Below are 19,783 nucleotides of genomic sequence, written 5' to 3' on the forward strand. Positions count from 1 at the left end.
TCAAAGAAGGTATTGCTTGGTCTCAACCTGGCGATGTCTCCCAAAGAAGCCAGTTCTGGATGTCAATGACTTGTAATGACACGGTACATGTTGCTGTTATTGACTGTTCTCCCAGGCTCAGCTCAGTACCGAGGCCAAGGCGATCCTGTCCATTGACCCTGCGGACAGGACGGAAGAGCAGCTGCATCTCGCTCTAGCATCTCTCAAACAGGCTGTAGACGCGTTCGGGGAGTTTCCCATCAAGATGCAGCGGTCCCTTGTGAGGGTGGGCTGGTATGAACAGTAAGTATCCAGCCCCAGACATGCCATCAGATCATACTCAAAGGAAGGCCGATTGTGAACACTGTGTGTCATCGTACCCATATTGCCATGAAGAACAGACTGGAATAGTCAAGAATCGACTGGACTGACGCCGTGGTGTAGTTGGAATGTAATGAAATTGGGGATAAACAAAATTCCCTTTGCCATTCACTGTGTTACTAGCGTTGCTGGTCGCTTAACAGTGTCGTGGTACTTCAAGATAAACCATAAAAAATCAAACTTGATCATTGTTTTTTATTCACTGCAGGTAATATTGTATAATCTTCTTTAAACTCAATGTGTGTTGATCATGGTTATATTCACGAGTAAAGTACCTTCTCGCAAACCATTCGAGTTGCTGATAACAAGTCTTTGGCGTCATTAGAAATAACTATTGATAACATATCTGTAAAAGATCAACTTTTGAGCAACGAGTGGATTCCGGGTCAGAACTAGTTCCAGCAGCCTGTGTTTCTCGCCATTGGCGAAAAAATGGATTTATTGTGTTTATGTAAAGGCCGCCGTCATAAAGCTGCGATATTGCGGAGTGCGGCGTTAAAGAACAGACAATGTCAAACAATCTACACACTGTCAGTTATTTCGTATTTGAGATAGGCTGGTCGATCTTTATTTCAGTTTCGAACGAAAGAGAGTAATTATTCGACAAGGCCATGTGGCTGAGAACTTCTACTTCATCCTCTCTGGTGTCGGTAAGTGTGAACACACTTTAAAGCAGGTCCAGTTGAATAATACGTGATGTATCCTGTACAGTGTAACCCTGTTACTCCGGATCCAGCCACGGTGAACTCATCTGGATAAACAAATTTTCGGGTTAGCAATTCACATGTTCGTGGTAAGATCGCTGAAAAGACAACCAATGAACTTCGTGACGTGATCGACCGTAATGCGGAGATTCCGGAAAAACGGGGTCCGGAATAACGGTTTCACTGTACGTTTATGTACAGACGTCTTGTTCAATATAGCTGGAAGTGTTACTGTTTGCTCAGTGGCCCGATGAACCGTAATTCGCCGTCTGGGTCCCTCAACCGTGCAATAATCCTTTAGTCGTGGGTTCGACTACAACGCTTAAATTTTGAACACCAGACTCGTGCACGAGAAGGTTTACTGAAGTGCTAAATGTATGTTACCTTTGAACTCTCTCGCTACATCATGCTTATATAACTGACCCTTTTCAGTTATAAAATAATGAGTCAGACCCTTCTTCATCAACTCAACCGTTCCGTGCTTGCACACAGATAGTTGGTTGGTTGGTTTGTTGTTTTACGCCGCACTCAGCAAAATTCCAGTTGTATGACGGCGATCTGTATATAATCGGGTCTGGAACAGACAATCGAGTGATTGATATCATGAGCATCGATCCACGCAATTGGGATCGATGACTTGCTTCAACCAAGTCAGCGAGCCTGACCACCCGACCAGGTTAGTCGCCTCTTACGATAAGCATTATATAGTCGCGCGCACAGACAGCTTCTCCGGACCAATTACATGGACGTCGACATCTTTGTTTGTTTGCTGTTTAACGCCGCACTCAACAATATTCCAGCTATAGGAGGTCTGTAAATAATCGCGTCAAGGTCAGGCAACCCAGTGATTGGCATCATGAGCATCGAGCTATGAAATTGGAATATGAGGACATACGTCAAAATCTTCGCCTGTACGGATGTGTTGTCAATCGAAAATCCTTCTTTTAACAGTAGAATATCATTTATAGCTATAGCCACGATCGCGAAATAGTTCCTTTGGACAAAATATCAGTCAGTCAGGTATTCACAGGCCGTCGACATATAGCTGGAATATGGACGAGTACGGTGTTACGAAAGTTACAATTTACCGCAGTTTTTATTACAGATTACCGCAGTCTTACATTTAACCCCAGTGTTATTACATTTTACCGCAGTTAATTACAATTTACCGCGTTAAACATTACTTCGTAACATATGGCGTCAAACAACACGCACACCTCAAATACCTCAAAGTAGGCGATTATGTTTTGTTTTTCAGCGGTGGTGACTATATTGGAGACGAACAGACAGACACAGGAACAATATGGACACACAGCCGCCATGCTGAAGAAGGGGAACAGTTTCGGGGTAGGATACATGTTCACTCCTCACAGTGAACAACGCGGGTAGTCAGGTTCAGTGCAGGTCCCAGTACCCCACGATTGTCTGAGAGCCGAGTTAGAGTAGTGGGACGTTATGATCCATCTGACTGACTGTACATCATCATACCACCATGACATGAATCGTTGCTGCTCATGCTGTCAACCACATGTTTGCCTGAAGTTCGATTATTCACATGTCGCGGCAATATAGCTGGGATGTTCCTGACAGTGGCCTAAAACAACATGTATTCACTTAAACTCATCGAATGGTGCACCTCAGAACTGACGCTAACGTGCAACAAACACTATTTATCTATATCCTAAAGCCGTCCTGATTTTGAAACCGACAGTGTTTGATGTTGATTTGCAGCTAGCTTCTGCAATATATCTAGTAGTCCCACATCGTAACGAAACGACTATCGGTGGAGGGGTTTACACACCTTTCCTGAGAACAAAGGTAACCATAGCGACGAGTCAGAAGTCTCTTATAAATAATTAAAGACGCGCTGTAATCGTCGTTCAGGACGAACGTAGCTTTTAGGGATGGTAAGTATTTTTATAAATATCGTAAATTCACAAATTTAATATTAACCATGTGCAGTGTTTCTTGATATAAACAACAAAGAAGTGTAAGCATTTTCAGAAAGCCGTACAAGCATATTATGTTTATTTATTTGGCAGAGAAAACGTCAAATAAATATATAAAACACACAGTTGTCAAGTTAGCTTTCTCCATTCCTGTATTAGTGTAAGAAATGGAAAAGACTAAAATACATACAAAACATGAAATTGATTGCGGCGCACACCCGACCCACGGAAAGAAATGGGTGGTTCATAGTCTGCCATCGTACCCCGCCGGCGTCCTCTCCCTGGCAGGTGTGAAGCTCAGGCCTTTGTGTCGGCCACATACATAGAGGGGAAGCTAACATCTCGCGAATCCTATTGTCTTGAATACTCTTTCCTGCATTTTAAAAACTGTTTTGGTGACATTTTAAAATGTTAAAGATATTGTCAGTTTGGTGGTGAATTTTAGATATTTGTCCACACGTTTGTGTGATTAACAGTACACAGAGAATTCTGTGTTGTGTCTGAGAACGAAGAGAATTCAAACCGTGGAGAATGGTGTGTGGGCAAATGCCTTTTTGCCTGAAGGTATATAATTTACATGTTAGTGACGCCAATGGGCCATCGACCACTGGCTTTGCGTGTTTAGTAATACTTTAAAGATAGTACTGGTGGAATAATGTTGAGGCTGTCATTAATGAGAGAGTATAATTTTGTGTCGTATGTAGCAATATTCCATTTTCTGATCCAGAGCGTGGGTGGGTTGGCTTTGGGTAGAGGTGACGGGGTGTGTACCTCTTTTATGAAAGATACCGTCATACATTCGGAAGCTTCAAATATGATCGGGTATCCTAAACGTAACCGTATTATAGCATAATAGCTGAAGATTTTGCCCCAACATTGCACGACTACTAAACGGAAATTGCCAAATCACAGCACGCAACCCTTCCCACAATACCACGGCGGAGGAACTCATCATGGTTCAATCAATTATTATAATGCTGACATATGTTGAGTTGAAACAAGTAAAATCAATTCCCTTCATTACAATGTCGGTGTCATGTATGACACCCCCCTGTCGTACCCCTACAGGAGTTGGCCCTGATGCATGGGGCACGGCGCAGCGCGACTGTCACGTGCAAGAACGACGTGGAGCTCCTCGCAGTGGGGAGACAAGACTTCATCGACATCTTCATGAACGTGGAGAAAAACAAAGAACCAGACCACATCACATTCCTTCGTTCCATCGACACCTTGCGTGGATGGCCTTTGGAGGTTCTCCCCTACAACGACCCGAGGACCTGCATCTACACCTACTTCAGGTGAGACACCATTAGCAAGCATCACACAGGCCGATGTCCATTACTACCTCTTGGTATTTAGTGCTTTTGGTTGCATGTTTTACCGGTGTGTCAGTTAAAATATTATCGTACTTCCATAGTAACAATGTTACCACATTCACAAAATTTAGAATACGATAATATGTAGTCATGTTCATGTGCACTGAATTTCTTAGAATGTAACTTCCAAATGTGATTGTTTTAGGAGAATAAAATAATGTTTGCGCACATTGCACGAATATAATCAATAAGACCTGGGTCAGAGGCGTGACGGCGACCGTTTATACAACTAACCACCTCACAGCCAATTGAAGACCTGGATGCTTTGGTGTTTTGTCAGGACCGTTGCTGCTACAGACCCACGACCTCAACCGGACACTGTATCTTAGAAATCATAGTCCTTAGCTATCATGTGTCAATGGCGACAGAAAAACGCTGTTATCTAAGATCTAATTATGAAGTTCCCGGACAGAAAATCGTGCCCCTCAGACTAAGAGTGAGTGAGTGAGTTGGGTTTAACGCCGCTTTTAACAGTATTCCAGTTATATCGCGGCGTGTCAGCCTAATGTGGGAGGAAAGCCCGAAGTGATGCAGGTCTCAGACGTTTACCCTCTGACTAAGAGGACTGTTAAACCAGGAACATATGATGCCACCGAACGCCATCTTTAGCCTCGTAGACCAACGTTGTGGTTATAGTACATAATGCTGTAAGTCATCACGATCAACATCACTATTCACATCACGAGTTACAGCTTATCAGAGAGTGAGTGAGTGAGTTTGGTTTGACTCCACTCTCTGAGCAGTGAGTTAGCGTTATGTGGTAGGAAAGCCGGACTGATGCAGGCTGTCATACCCGTGGGAGTGATGCTGACAAACCTGGAAACATTATCAAAGCGAATCTGGTATTCGATCCCAAGACTGAATGTTTCTGTGGCGCCTAATGATCTTGGCACGCCAAACGGATGCAATTACGCACAGCTTAAAACATCTTATTTATTATGGACAATAGTGAGAGTCCTACATCCAATGTACTTTGTGCGCTTGTGTGGTATTAGGTCATGCAAAATATTGTCCTGATACTTTCGAAGAAATAATTTAAGTACCGACCCGTTGAACACCTGCCTGACGTTTCCGCGAAACGTCGATCATTAAGAATTTATTCTCATCTTAATTCTACGAAGCACATTGGTCTTATCGTTTCAGGACTTCAGACATGACGTTCTGGAAGTCAATCTGAAATGTGTGTGACGTTATTGTAAAGTCTTTGTCAGGCTGTAAATGTATTACGCCGTGGGAGATGCGAGGCGCATGTAAATGTCCCCCATCAGTACCACCCCAATATCATGTCCCTTAACCTACACAGCATTAATTCTTCGAATCCATGAAATCTAATTACTTCGCTCTTTTCGATCAGAATCAAGTTGTGTTTATGTCATCTGAACTATTTAAAGGTCTACATACAGTTCAGGTATTTGCGGCGATGAGTTGAGTTGCTGCCATGTTAAGACACGGGAATTATATCCAATGTATGTGTACATATGTGTTAGTACTTACTTCCTCGTGTCACAAACAACTGTCATGTAGAACAACAACACCAGTGTGTGTTCATTGTCTACAAGGTACAGGTTTTAGTATCCGCGCGGTGCAAGATAAGCGTGTTTCTCAAAATCCATTGAAGCACACGTATAATAATGATTTGATGCGCAATAGAATCGCCTTTATTGACCTGACATGTAATGACGTGAAAACTTATTGTTGTTCACGTTTCGATAGCACTGTTCTTGATAAGATTTTCGGCAGGGTAAAACATCATTCGTTTTCACAACACTTAATCATTAATTGTTGTTGATACATGTAACAATGAGATTATTTCATTTGTACCGCTTCCGTTGTTGTCTGGCGTTCGGCATTAACGGGCTAAAAAAAGGACTCGTCGGTTTGGAGTCAGTATATTTTGTCTGAGTGGGGTATTCATGTTAAACTGCGGCATGGTATGTCAATGGGCTGGCACTATAAATCGGCATCAGTCCGGACTTAAACAAGCAGCAACATACACATACACACACACACGTGCATGCATGTCGCTATATAAATGCAAAAATCTTGGACGCGATGGTAAACCCCAGTTCACCTCACCTTACCTATTTCATTCATGTTTGAAAAATACTGATTATATTTACCATCTCTCGTCTAAAGTTATGTGATAGAAGAATTCTAACATTCATTTTTATAAATTAGTTGGAACACATTCGAATATCTATAAATCCCAGTCCTAAATATAAAAAAACCGACTCTCAAGCCTTTCACGCTTCATTAAAGACATTCCCACAATACCCCCAACTTCCTCCCTGTTTGTAAGCAGTGCTAAAAGCGCCACACAGTATACACATCGTCTGAGATACGTGTTCTAACGATGAGGGACGGTCGGATAGCCTAGTGGTTAAAGCGTTCGCTCGTCATGCCGAAGACCCGGGTTCTATTCCCGACATGGGTACAATGTGTGGAGCCCTTTTCTGGTGTCCCCCGCCGTGATATATAGCTAGAATATTGCTAAAAGCGGCGTAAAACTCACTCGCTCACTCTTACGATGATGCAAATATTCTGACAGGCGAGGCGTCCTCCTGTGCAAGGAGAGCAACACAACCGACTGGATCTACGTCATCCTCACCGGATCCTGCCGCGTGCTCAAGTCTCTGTACGCAACCAAACCCACCTTCGAGAAGAACGACTACACCGACAAGAATAAGATCAACACAGATCACGCCAGTAAGTTCTGTTACTTCTTGTTCTACTATACAAGTCCACCTTCAAACGAGAGAACAGAATATGTTCACTCTGACGTGTGTGTCACAAAAAAATATTTTTCGGATCAACCCAATGATGGAGTACTTCCTCCATTGATTGAGACTGATATGTATGTCAAATATGTGTCAATGCTATGCGCTTCTTAATTTTTTACAACATTGCCTTTGTACAGGATATACTCTCCTGGATGAACAAGAATAATATTCCTTGTCATGGATACTCTTGTCATTTTCGAGTACTCATATGTTGGGATATGCTCTTCATGGTATTGTGAAGCGAATTTGTGCCAAGGATTAATTCTCTTCAGGGAGTACACGTGTGTTGTTGATACCAGCAATCCTATGTTATTATGCAGGGTTTGGGAGTGTGTCTCTTCCGCTGTCAGCCCGGGAGACGCCTGAAGAATGTGTGCCCCGCAGTCTCTTGAAGTCTCGCCACCGCCGGAGGAACGAAAAGAAGACGGGAAGACGACGACAGGCAGTCACATGCCTACCTGTAATCACAGCCCGAAGTCAGGAGGAACGTATGTTTCACGTACTGGGATTCTGTCAGTGTTTAGTGAACCAGTTCACCCAGGTTCAGCTGCTTAACAAGCGTCAGTATGAACCGCTGTCTGACTGCTCCATCACTGTCGTTCTTGAGCAGTGGTATCAATTATTTGCAAATATACACAGGAATGTTGAAAGTTCCAACTTTGGAGAAAATCTATTAAAAAATTGTATTCTGATTAAAACAGAATTAATTCTTATTTACTTCTCGATGACAGAACAGTGTCTAGGTGAAAGTCAGGGGGATATGTTAAAAAATGTCGATTATTGTTTTAGGGTATTAATACTTTCAAGTAAATTTCAGGTCCCCCTGTTGCCATGTTCATTAAAAGCCCCTAACATCAGTAAGGGGGCCAGTCGTCTAAGGCGCCGCGATTCGCTGTGGGGTGTTTCGTCCTTTGGGCACGCCAGAAACCCATGATTGTGGGATCGATTATGTTTCTAGGTTTGTCAGCACCATACCCGTGCTCGTGGGTTTCACCGAAGTGGTAAACGTATGAGACCTGCATCACTTCGGGCTTTCCTCCCACATTAAGCTGACACGCAGTGATATAACTGGATTAATGTTAAAAGCGGCGAAAACCCCACTAACTCACTCACTCACTCACTAACATCAGTAGATTGATGAGGATCTTATGCATGCACAAGTAATAATCCTATTAAGGGAAAGGACAAACAAATAGCACATGTATCGGTTATGTCATCTGTCGACAAGAGAAAGGTACTGCAGCGATATGTTTTCTTTCCAGTGGCACAGTCTGCGGAGGATCACGTCCGGGAGTTAGATGAGATGCTGGACCACGACAGCCTCATAGACCTGTTTAATGAGGTAAGAATACACTGCCGCATCAATGTCTAAACAATTAATTTGAATTATTTCCAATAAAGTATCAGTCTGAACCAGTTCTCCCAAACAGAAAGGTTATATTGTATGTGAGTAAGATAATCGATATGTCATATATCATACAATCATGGAAAAGCGATACTCACACTGTGCTACTTCATTGGGGAAGGTAAAGTTTAATGTCACGTACTTTCATTGGTCGACTGCCAAAGTGGGAAGTGTTGTATGTTTCGGGTTATCTGACTGGATAATATGGATGGTCAGGATCGTGGTCATTGCAAGATGTTGGGAGCCTTTGAGAATTACCAAGCCTTCCGGTTTTATATCACCAATGCAATAGACATAATTGTATTGTTGTGCACGGAACAGAGAACACTGAATGAACACTAAGTACACCATGTATTAGCTAAATGAGACGCAAACCATTTACATCGTCCTGTTTGTGAGCCAGGGGCACAAACGTGTATCTGGTATGTGGTCGGTGTAAGATTTTAGAATCAAATCTTTGTCTTGTTTACTGATCATTGGATTGTCATGAACAACTTGCGTTACTCAGTTGGTCGATGACGTTTTGACAGTATTTGCGTGTAACAAGTTGAAGCACATGTTCTTGAAAACCACAGCCAACCTAGGCTGGATCTCAAGACTCGCCCCGATTATAACCCTGAGTCATTAGACTGTAATCTATTTCAGATCCCACCGAGGAAGAAAACCTCAACCAACAGCGATTGCCAAGAAAAAGTGTTTGTCCAGATACAGAAACTGGGCCCTAAAGAGATTTACGTACGTGTATTGCAGAAATGTGTAAAAAAATCATATCAGAGCGATATTAGATGTATTGAAATTGTAGTTCAATAACACGTAGACATATTTTGATTTTAAGATTGTTTTTGCCGGCTGATTTGATGAGATAAGTTGTTGATCGTTATCCAATACGAAGTTACAAATGAAAATAATCAGAACGTAGTGGTTGGATGAGTTGAACGATGTCCTAACATATCGTTAAACGTATACACATTGTCAGACATGGACCGGTGGTGGGAAAGCTTGTTTAAACCGATTTTGTCATTTTTACTCAACGACAGGGCCTAGAGCAGGCAGTCTTCAGCATGATGGGGACCACCACCAACACAAGCCTCGTTTCCGATGGCGCCGAGTGTGTCCTTATAAACCGAAAGTTCTTCCTACATCACCTGTCTGAGAGCACGGCGAAAAGAATGCGGAGAATGGTGGGTACCCAAGACTTCCATTGCCCCTGAACTGCTGGTCAGGATTAAAGCTTTGTTATGATTTTCTCTCCTAAATTATACAATCATCAATAGTTCATTAAACGGTAAATTAACTGTGATCAATTTGTGAACGGCATATCTTACAGGCGTAAAACCACTCTCTGTGAAGATTTATAACACACTGCCGCTTTTCGGATTCAATACAATTAATATAAGAATAACGCAAATGAAAATTTTAGTTTCGAATTCTGCCTTGCAATTTTTGCTTGATTGGCACACGTTTTTGGCTCGCTTCCCCATTTGGCACATACACGAGTTGGAAATTGAACAGATATTATCCCTGCATTACCATTCCCGGCTCTCCTCCCACATCAAGCTAAAATGCCGACATAACTGACACACACAGTTCAAAGCGACGTTGATCATGCCCACTGTTTGTGTGGTATTAATTTATAAATTTAACTTATTAAGTTAGTAATATTAGTTTAATAAAGTCGTCATGTATGTTAGTATGTTCCTCGTGCCTTTAACAGAAGCAATGAGCTTTCAAATTAACATTGTTCCATTGAAGGAGGTGAAATAACTTTTACTGTCGAGTGTGGTCTAATGCTTCTTGGTAGAATATAATGATAATACATATAGAGGCAAATATATATCACTAGCACTGAAGCAAAGTTTAACACACATTGGCAAAGGCATAAGGCAAAGAAAAACAATAACATGACCTTTAATATCAGCAGAATCTATTTTCTACTCGACACAGTAGTACAAACAGTGAAATCACGATAACCCGAAAGATTATCAGCGCAATCGGACAGATTAACAAATGAATGGATTGACGAATCATGGTTTTGTCCGTCAGACGTCATCAACTGAAGGCTTACTGGAATAGTGTTCAAAGCGGCGTTAAACCTAGCTTATTCGCCCATGCACAATAGGCAGCGTTTCCAGAATAACGTGGTTTCAGTATCTGCATACATATATATGTCTTGAAAATTATTCTGTTCAGATTCAACCGATTCCATCTGATGACAGTTTACAGCAGAAGCTACAAAACAAGGCCAACTGGGAGGCGTATAAAGCCTTGACCGTCACGGACTACTTGGTGTACAGGAAACATCTCCAGGATTTCCTGAACTTGTAACGTCACCATGTCTGCTTGTCAACGTCGTATGTGTACTCGCCATGCCAGGGTAATGCCAGAACCTTGCATTGTTCTTGCCAGAAGCACCCAAGCCTTTCCAAATCTTCATCGTTCTTCGACATCGGACACATCATCTCAATGTCGCAACGACATTGAGATGCACTGTGTGCTGCCATTGACGCAGCAGTCTGTATCCAAACAGAAGTGGATCTTTAAACTTCGAGAGGAAGTGGTGGATGCCGTCACACAAAGTAAACTCTACTACTTAAGAGATGTCAGAAAACAAACTACTGTAATGAAGTTTCCTGACATGTGAAAGAATCGCCCTTTCTTTTGAGCAGAATATATTGCAGACCCTTGTGCGTCCAATTACTACTGTATTATATGTGAGGAACATGCGTCAGTTATTCGGCTAGAAATGGACTTTATATTACGTAAAATGTTTCTTAACAAAGTCTCTGATGCTTTCACGTTTGTATGGTTTATTTTGAAAAGTAGCGTCTCACAAGCATATACATATCAGATGTTCACGAGAACAGCATCCCTCTTATCTGTGTTCCTTACAAACACACTATTCCAGACTCGCACAATCTCACACTCCAAGGCCTCTCAGTGACAAACACATATCAGATGTTCACGAGGACGGCATCCCCCATATCTGTGTTCCTTACAAACACACTATTCCAGACTCGTATAATCTCACCCTCACAAGGCCTCTCAGTGACATACACATGTCAGATGTTCACGAGAACGGCATCCCTCTAATCTGTGTTCCTTACAAACACACTATTCCAGACTCGTATAATCTCACCCTCACAAGGCCTCTCAGTGACAAACACATATCAGATGTTCACGAGGACGGCATCCCCCATATCTGTGTTCCTTGCAAACACACTATTCCAGACTCGTATAATCTCACTCTCACAAGGCCTCTTGACAAACACATATCAGATGTTCACGAGAACGGCATCCCTCTAATCTGTGTTCCTTACAAACACACTATTCCAGACTCGTATAATCTCACCCTCACAAGGCCTCTTGACAAACACGTGGCATATTCACGAGAACATCACCACTAATCTGCGTTCCTTACAAACACCTTATTCCACCTTATTATCACACTCACAAGGTTTCTTAGAGGCATACTCAAATCAGATGTTGATAATATATTAATAAAGCCTTACCTCCAGAACCGCACAACAGTACGAGCTGTGCCGATTAAGTGGGTCCTGTTTTGTGAACTTGTCCAACTTGCTGTTGTTATACAAACATGTGATATGCAACTCTGTGTTACGCTGTATGTTGTGACAGTCAGGCATGATAATTTATACGTTGTTCCTTTTCCTGCAGATGGACATATGTCGCTTCATGTACTTCACCGTAATGTTTTCATCCTGCTTGAAGTTACCGTCCAGGTTTCTGTGGTTGTGTCTGTGTGGAGGTTATCAAATTTTTTATTCATTGCAAACTGAAAGGCCATAGGCCCATAGTTCAACGTATTTACAACGTATGCGTGTTTCTTCTAACTAACAATGCCTGCTGTATGTACAATGCAATATTTTGTAATAAAGTAATATTTGAGGTTGACATGAGTATGCAAAACAAAGTGATATTTGGATAAGATGTAAACTTCTTTGGAATATACTTGTTTCTTAATTGAAGATAGAATTTACACACAAGCATTTTCTACAACATTAAGGTTACAAGATGTACCAAAATTATTAGACTTTTTAAATATACCTTTATAGATCTTTATCACAATAACCTGCTCTGAACTGCGCAAGCGATACTCGAAGATTTTTTGTTGTAACAGATATTAGATATTCTTCCAGTATAAATTGTTGTTTAAAGAGAGAATAGGTATATGTAACATTTGCTATTTCTTAGTTTTTCTTTCCACATTTGCTGAAAACAATCTTTAGCTCTTTGAAGTAATAAGGACATAAACATCTTGACAAACTGAAAAGGGTGATTTTGATGTTTGTTGCCCAATTATTTTTATTGCGTGAGTGACTGGCATTGTGGTGGAGATAGAACAGCATGTTATGGGCTTTTACTGGGAATCGCGTGGATGGAAGAGTCGTTAGTTTTAATAAATAATTTATACAGCGCTTAAGCGAAAATATATTGATATCTGCCACATTCCCTAAGTACAATATCATTTGGGGTGGAGGATCGAACCCCAATTACACGTTTACACGCATAAAGATGAACTTTTTCTATACACTCATATTTTCTATGAGCCCATATTTCTGATCCATAAAGTAAATATGGCATCATCTTTGTATCAAAAATTTGGAAGTATAAATTACAGGGCAGATTATCATATTTTAACAAACTTTGTAGGATTGACATCAACACTTTCTTAGCTTTAACAGATGTAGATTCTAGATATTTATTCCAACCTAAAGTCCGAGCAAACAATATTCCAAGGTTAGTATAAGATGCAACTACTTCTATATGTGCATCTTTGTATATCAATTTCTCTAATTTTGATAATTTCCCACCGCTTTTAAAAACAAGAACTTTAGTTTTATTTAGATTGACGGACACTGACCACTTGTCACAATAATTTTCAAAATATTGATTTGACGTTGAAGATCAATACCGAATCAGAAAAAAGGACAACATCGTCAGCAAAAAGTAAAAGGAATATTTCTTTTAGATCCGGATATAACTGGATGCCATTTTTAGATTTTGATTAAATTTCAAGAACAAGCTCATTTATGAAGAAAGAGAGCAAGAATGGGCCTAATACACAACCCTGACGCACTCCCAAAGGGCAAGCAAACATACTTGTAAGGTTACAGCCATTGGTTCGTACAGAAGCTTTAACTGATTGGTAAATGGCTTCTAATCATTTTTCCATCTTTGATGCCCACCCATGTTTACCAAAGAAGTGCCAGAGTTTTTTTCTTTGAACGGAAATCAAATGCCTTAGCGAAATCAACAAAACAAGCATATAATTTACTTCCCCTTTTTGAGATATATATTTTGTAATTCAAGCTTGTAAATTGAAAACTTTGTCCATTGTGGAATATCCAGCTCTAAATCCTGCCTGTTCTTCCAAAATGTTTCCCGTTGCATCTGAGCAAAACGTTAATCTGCCATTAAGAATCATGATATATAATTTTCCAAAACAACTGAGTACAGACATTCCCCGATAGTTATCAACATTTTCCTTATCACCCTTTTTATGCAATGGAACAATGATTGCTTTTGACCATTCCGAAGGAAAAACACCTTTATCATGTAGAGAATTGAACAATACAAGACTTAGTAAATATGGAACAAGGATATTACCTGAACATTGAAACTTTTCACTGATTACATAATCTGTTCCAGCTGCTTTATAACATTTCAACTTACGAATATTCTCTTGTATTTCCTCACTGCTGATAGGGGCATTAAATATATCATTCGTGGCAAATTTAACCCAATTAGTACCAGTGAAAGTTATAGCACATGCATAATTCAGTTACATACAACTATATATATTGGCTTCCGAAGCAGAGTGAAAATATGAGTCACAGCCAACATCACTTTTGAGAGTTGTGTCCCTTAGCTATCAGGATCCGTAGATTAAAGGTTGCGTTTTTTCTCACGCTGACCAACTATAATCTGTGTTAATCTATCACATCTCAAACATGCGTTGAATTATCGATAAGTCGGTTATTTGCTTATAGAATTTGGTTTGTTCAATTATACAAAATGTAAGTAGTGATTATCTTTTCTTCCAAAAACAAAGTGAGTGAATCCGTGGATTTAATAATATGTCGCCGTGACCTTTCGTTTGAAAATGCAGGGATGTGTCATAAAATTATCAATGACTACCAGAAATCATCTCATTTTGTGATGGATGTGATTTATGTAAAATATCATATTAATTTGGTTGTCGCTAGTTTGTGTCTCACTTGTGCTGAATGTGCGAATGGTCATGCGCACTAATCAATGTGTGTACAATAATTGGTTCGAATAAATATTTTTTGTGTGTTTCTCTTCGAGTTCAGTGATTAAATCAGTAAATAATCCCACCTTTCAAATTGATGTTTTTTATTAGTTCACGATGAATGGGCATTATTTATCAAAGAAGTTATAAATATATTAATGACATGTTGATCGTGCCACTGCCGAATCATAAATATCTGTCATCTTCCCAGAAAGATTTTCACACACCAACAATCGACAACAACTAAAAGTGCGGGAGTTTTGTTATTTAGAACCATCATAGCGGCATGTGGGTGATTTGTACTATTCACAAAGCCCACGTCCATTAGATCAACTGATAACACGTTAACCATGTCGTTATGTGTACTCTTTCCGATTCACTAAGTCCCCAACACATGTCAAACGGAATAGGACAACATGTTAAGGAGATTTATTAAGAACTCTTCGTCTTGGTATTGGGGTTTATTTTACACCCGTATCGTAAGCAGCCCTCGACCGCTGTAATAACATTATCCCGACACGCCCTTGGGCTCAGCTTCGAATATGTTAATACTGCGAGATATGAGTTTTATTGACATGGTTTAATGGTTCCATTCAACACACAAACAATGAACTATACACACTTACTCTGTCTAGCTGTCTATCACCTCCAGTTGAAACACAAGCCGATTATTGCTAAATTCGTTCATGCTTCGATTGTTGGGAAGAAATGTTAGGACGGTGTGGTTTCTTGGGTTCCTACTGATTGTATTGGGATTACTTAGGTGGCATGTGTAGCTATGGACATTATGCTTACTGCATAGGTATTATTTATTGTTATATTGGCTCCCACACTGGAACACAGCTGTTGTGCACACTCGAGAGACGGGTCAAGGAATGTATATATAGGCAGTGCGTTTTGGAAATAAACGGTGAGTTTTAAATTCAATCAGTGTTACATATCAAGAAGTAATGTAATATTGACCAAGTTGTTCTATTTGGATTTTCATTGGATCATGATTAGAAAAAAATGCGGACATTTCCAAGATGAGATACTTGTACATCGACTGTAGACAAAGCCATCAGCGAGGGAATGAGGTTTCTTTGTAGCCAATATATCAGTAAGACGATATATCAACAAACAACGCGGATGTTTACAGTCGAAAGTGATTTCTCCAGGCGTATAAGGATTAAATAATAAACTATACAAAAAGAGAGTCCAAATATTTGTGATTGTCAGAACTCCTGGATGACACACACACACACACACACACACACACACACACACACACACACACACACACAACACAACACACACACACACAACACACACACACACAAAACACACAAACACGCACACACACGCACACACACACACCTAACTTATACAGATTGCTTATTGTACGGATGATGTACTGGTTATAAGGCAATACATTCATCTGTGCCACGCTAGTGTTCATGTTCATATTTCACATGATGCATTGATGAAGTCACATCGGTAGTAACCTGTAATGTAATTATCCTGTACTTCATGTCTTACATAAACCTTACATAGCTCCCGTGGTATTCTCCTTCGAATTATTAATGGCTTGTGTATTTTATGATATTACTGATTAATTTTGCAATTACCGATGTATATTTATATATCCTATTAGATTTATAGGTCATAATGAGGACATTTTAATATTTCTTTCATGAAATTGTGTGCTCAGCCTTCATTCCAAAACATGTATATCGAGTTATCAGGTTTTTTTTCGAGAAATACAGACATGGCGATCAAAAGTCTGTGGGGGAAAGTACAGCGTCTTAAACGACGTATCAAAGAAACGGAGTCCGCGTTAACGAGAATCCAACAATACTACTACTACTACTACTAATAATAATAATAAATGTACAAATACATGATAGAACAACGTACTTGGACAAAGTATAATGTATGTTTAAGTATGACCCCTTCCTTTGATTAAAACCTTTACCTTTATCGGAGTGCAAAGTAATCAACAAACAAACCCAGCCACACGACACCGCCTCGTAAATATGCAGCATGTCCCGCTCACTCAAGACACACTGTAGCTACCTCATCCTGCTCTATTACACAGCTCATAAAGAAACAACGAAAACACACGTGCAGCAAGTAAACCCCCTTCTACACACACAGGTGATCAAACGCATGGCTGTGTTGCCCAGGTGTGCCTCGAGTGGGTACACTTAGCTGACGTTCTGCTGACAGCGGTAGCCGACAGGGCTATAAACATGCCTACTAGTATCTGCCAGCTTTACTGGTAATCGATTCAAGTTAAAGTGGCATTGATTATGTTTTCATAGAGTATCAATACAAATAGTTTTTGATGGTTTTATATTTTCAGGTAATTTGTTATCTCGAGATCAGAATGATGGATTAGCTGAGGAATATTTGACTTTTTGGTCAAGATGATGGTCAGGTGGACATGTACATATACTTAATTAAGGCATGCCTGATGCTCTGTTGCAGTGAAGGTATACATTTCTATTTTAGTCGTAGGTGTTTGTTCTTTTTTAAAATGGCCGGTTCAAACAGAGATGTGTATCAATGATAGTGTAGCAAGAGTTATGCCCCTTGGATTCTCGCCACCGACTGTACCAGTCCAAGTCGAACAGACCTTTACATAGGTTTATATAAATACTACTGATTAACGGCCGTTTCTGTTAAATTTGTCCTTTGTACTGATAAAGGGTAAGCTGTGTAAAATTATGTGTTGTGGTTTAGCTTGAACTATTGTTACTGCATATATTGTCGATGGCGACAAGCCTAACATGTTTTCTTTTAAAGTAATGATGATCATCATGATAAACATGACCATCATCATCAACAACATCGCCATCTCCAAGTTTATTTTGTTTGCTCTGCCAACAATATGTGCAGTGAACCTCGGCATATATTGTCGCATGGGTCAATAATACGCCAGCGACAATATACGCCGTAACAACTGTTTACATGTCATTGACGCCCTAATTATTTTTGCGGCACTTTTTGCAATATTCCTGCAATATCACGGCGGGGCAAACCTAAATGGGCTTCACACATTGTACCCATGTGAAGAATCGAACCCTGGCCTTCAGCGTGACGAGCAAACGCTTTAACCACTCGGCTATACCACCGCCAAATTGACAACCTGAACACAAAAAGAGACGTATGAAATGAGTACACGTAAATAATCAAAGAAACATATTGTCTTTTGTCTGTAACATAAGCTTCACCTGCCTCGCAGGTGGAGTGTGTACTTAAAGTGATGCATCGGCATGTCGTTCATGTCGTGGTTAATATTTCACAACCTGTCGTCGACGACGGGTTAATTTGTACCCTCAGTCGGCCTGCCGGGGATCAGACAATGTGTGCACTATAGATAGGGATATACATTTCATCATGTCAATAGCATACTTGAAATAAGCACATGGTGTTCATGACAATACCTAAACCCAGCTGTTTATCCATTGTAGGTTTTCAATGCGTTGGTGTTTCTCAAAATACCCAATATATAATGTAATGCTGCATTACTAAACATCTGCATACCATGCATGCGATGAGCTCATCACCGTACAGCTATGTAATATACGTGAGCTGACTGACTGAGTATGGTTTTACGCCGCTTTTAGCAATATTCCAGCAATATCACGGCGGGGGACACCAGAAATGGGCTTCACACATTGTACCCATGTAGGGAATCGAACCCGGGTCTTCGGCGTGACGAGCGAACGCTTTAACCACTAGGCTACCCGACCGCCCCAATATACGTGAGGATGTGTTTATTGTAATAAAGTAATAATGCATATACTACTCTAAGGCTTTATTAAAAAAGCATTGCTTTGGACATAATTTCAAACCAGGAACTGTTTTTATTATCTTTAACGGCAGTTTTAGTCATGTTGATTGATGAGAAGACGAACACGAAGTTGGATACAGAACAAATTAACTGTGACAGTTGCAATTGCCAATCTTGTAAGATTTACGATATAAGTTTAAGGATACGGTGACACGGTGGTTTCTTTGTTAAATTTGATCCCGTCCTTTATCGACCGGTTTAAGCTGTTTCAAAATCATTCTTGGAAGAGTCCTTTACAGCGTAGGGGATAGATCGTAGAAACGTTTATATATGTATAAAGTCACGTTGTTTCGTTCTTATTAATACAAAGTACAATTGCCGTATATGAAGACACAGTAAACTAAAAACATAAGCCTACTTTGATATTGACTTAATTAAAGATTCGTGCAACTAAAATGTTAATATCGTTACCCGACGTACCCTATTTAGTACAATGGGTTGTCCTATATGTACAAGAAGAGACAACCTACCCGAGAGAGGTATTGATTTTCACCATTACTCGGGTATAAAAGGGTAGCTTACCCGAAATCCTCTTATCTCCCTTTTGTTATCAGAGTGATAAAAGGACATGGTTTGTCGGGTGTAGTTGTGTAAGCAGACTGACACTCCATAGCCTTGTCAGTGTCGCCGTAACGCCGTGTACAGACGCTCGCACATTACAACCCTACTTCAGTGTCTGGTTTTGGCGACACCTTGGTTGTACTTATACCATGCGTTGCATGCAGTGGACATTCAACATGGAGTTTTATACGAAATCAAGTGAGTACACTGAGTAGCTTCACTGAATGAATCTAAATTCATTTGTTATTATACACAATTTAACCTTGTCAGCCCAAACATCTAAACCTTGGTCTAGTGGTAGTGCGCCTGCCCGGAGAGAGGAAGGTCTGTTGTTCGATGCCCGGCCGCGTCATACCAGAAGGGGTTGTAAGAAGGCACTAGCTCTTATAACCCTGCCTGGCGCTCGGCATTCAGGAGATGAAACAAGGACTGGTTGGCTCGGAGTCATTGTACTGTGTCTGAGTGGGGTATGGTAGCCATTAAACTGGCTTAAGTCCGGATTAGCAGCCACACACACGCATGCGGGTCGTTTTATA

At 40.5% G+C, this 19,783-nt stretch overlaps 2 protein-coding genes across 5 annotated transcripts in view; both read left to right on the plus strand.

Moving 5' to 3' along the window:
* LOC124141860 (cyclic nucleotide-binding domain-containing protein 2-like) overlaps window positions 1–14,894 on the plus strand; it is a 35,863-nt gene extending 20,969 nt beyond the window's left edge. For 2 of the 3 annotated variants that reach the window (XM_046510019.2, XM_046510018.2), the window contains exons 4-13: window positions 116–282; window positions 937–1,010; window positions 2,323–2,411; window positions 4,082–4,311; window positions 6,938–7,095; window positions 7,490–7,657; window positions 8,432–8,511; window positions 9,220–9,309; window positions 9,612–9,755; window positions 10,765–14,894. In XM_046510019.2, the coding sequence (XP_046365975.1) occupies window positions 116–282; window positions 937–1,010; window positions 2,323–2,411; window positions 4,082–4,311; window positions 6,938–7,095; window positions 7,490–7,657; window positions 8,432–8,511; window positions 9,220–9,309; window positions 9,612–9,755; window positions 10,765–10,899 (1,335 nt within the window). In that variant the 3' untranslated portion in view covers window positions 10,900–14,894. Of the gene's footprint in view, window positions 1–115; window positions 283–936; window positions 1,011–2,322; window positions 4,059–4,081; window positions 4,312–6,937; window positions 7,096–7,489; window positions 7,658–8,431; window positions 8,512–9,219; window positions 9,310–9,611; window positions 9,756–10,764 lie in introns of those variants that run through there. The other variant, XM_048388064.1, reaches the window with a different exon arrangement.
* A 718-nt stretch (window positions 14,895–15,612) lies between these two features.
* The window catches only part of LOC124141859, a 44,459-nt gene continuing 40,288 nt past the window's right edge, over window positions 15,613–19,783 (plus strand). Inside the window, exon 1 of one of the 2 annotated variants that reach the window (XM_046510015.2) lies at window positions 15,613–15,758. The gene's annotated coding sequence lies outside the window, so the exon portion shown is untranslated. Of the gene's footprint in view, window positions 15,759–19,208; window positions 19,446–19,783 lie in introns of those variants that run through there. The other variant, XM_046510014.2, reaches the window with a different exon arrangement.

This window comes from Haliotis rufescens, unplaced genomic scaffold, assembly GCF_023055435.1.
Source record: "Haliotis rufescens isolate VD_foot unplaced genomic scaffold, xgHalRufe1.0.p SCAF_7, whole genome shotgun sequence".
In the NCBI taxonomy this organism is placed as follows: Eukaryota; Metazoa; Mollusca; class Gastropoda; order Lepetellida; family Haliotidae; genus Haliotis; species Haliotis rufescens.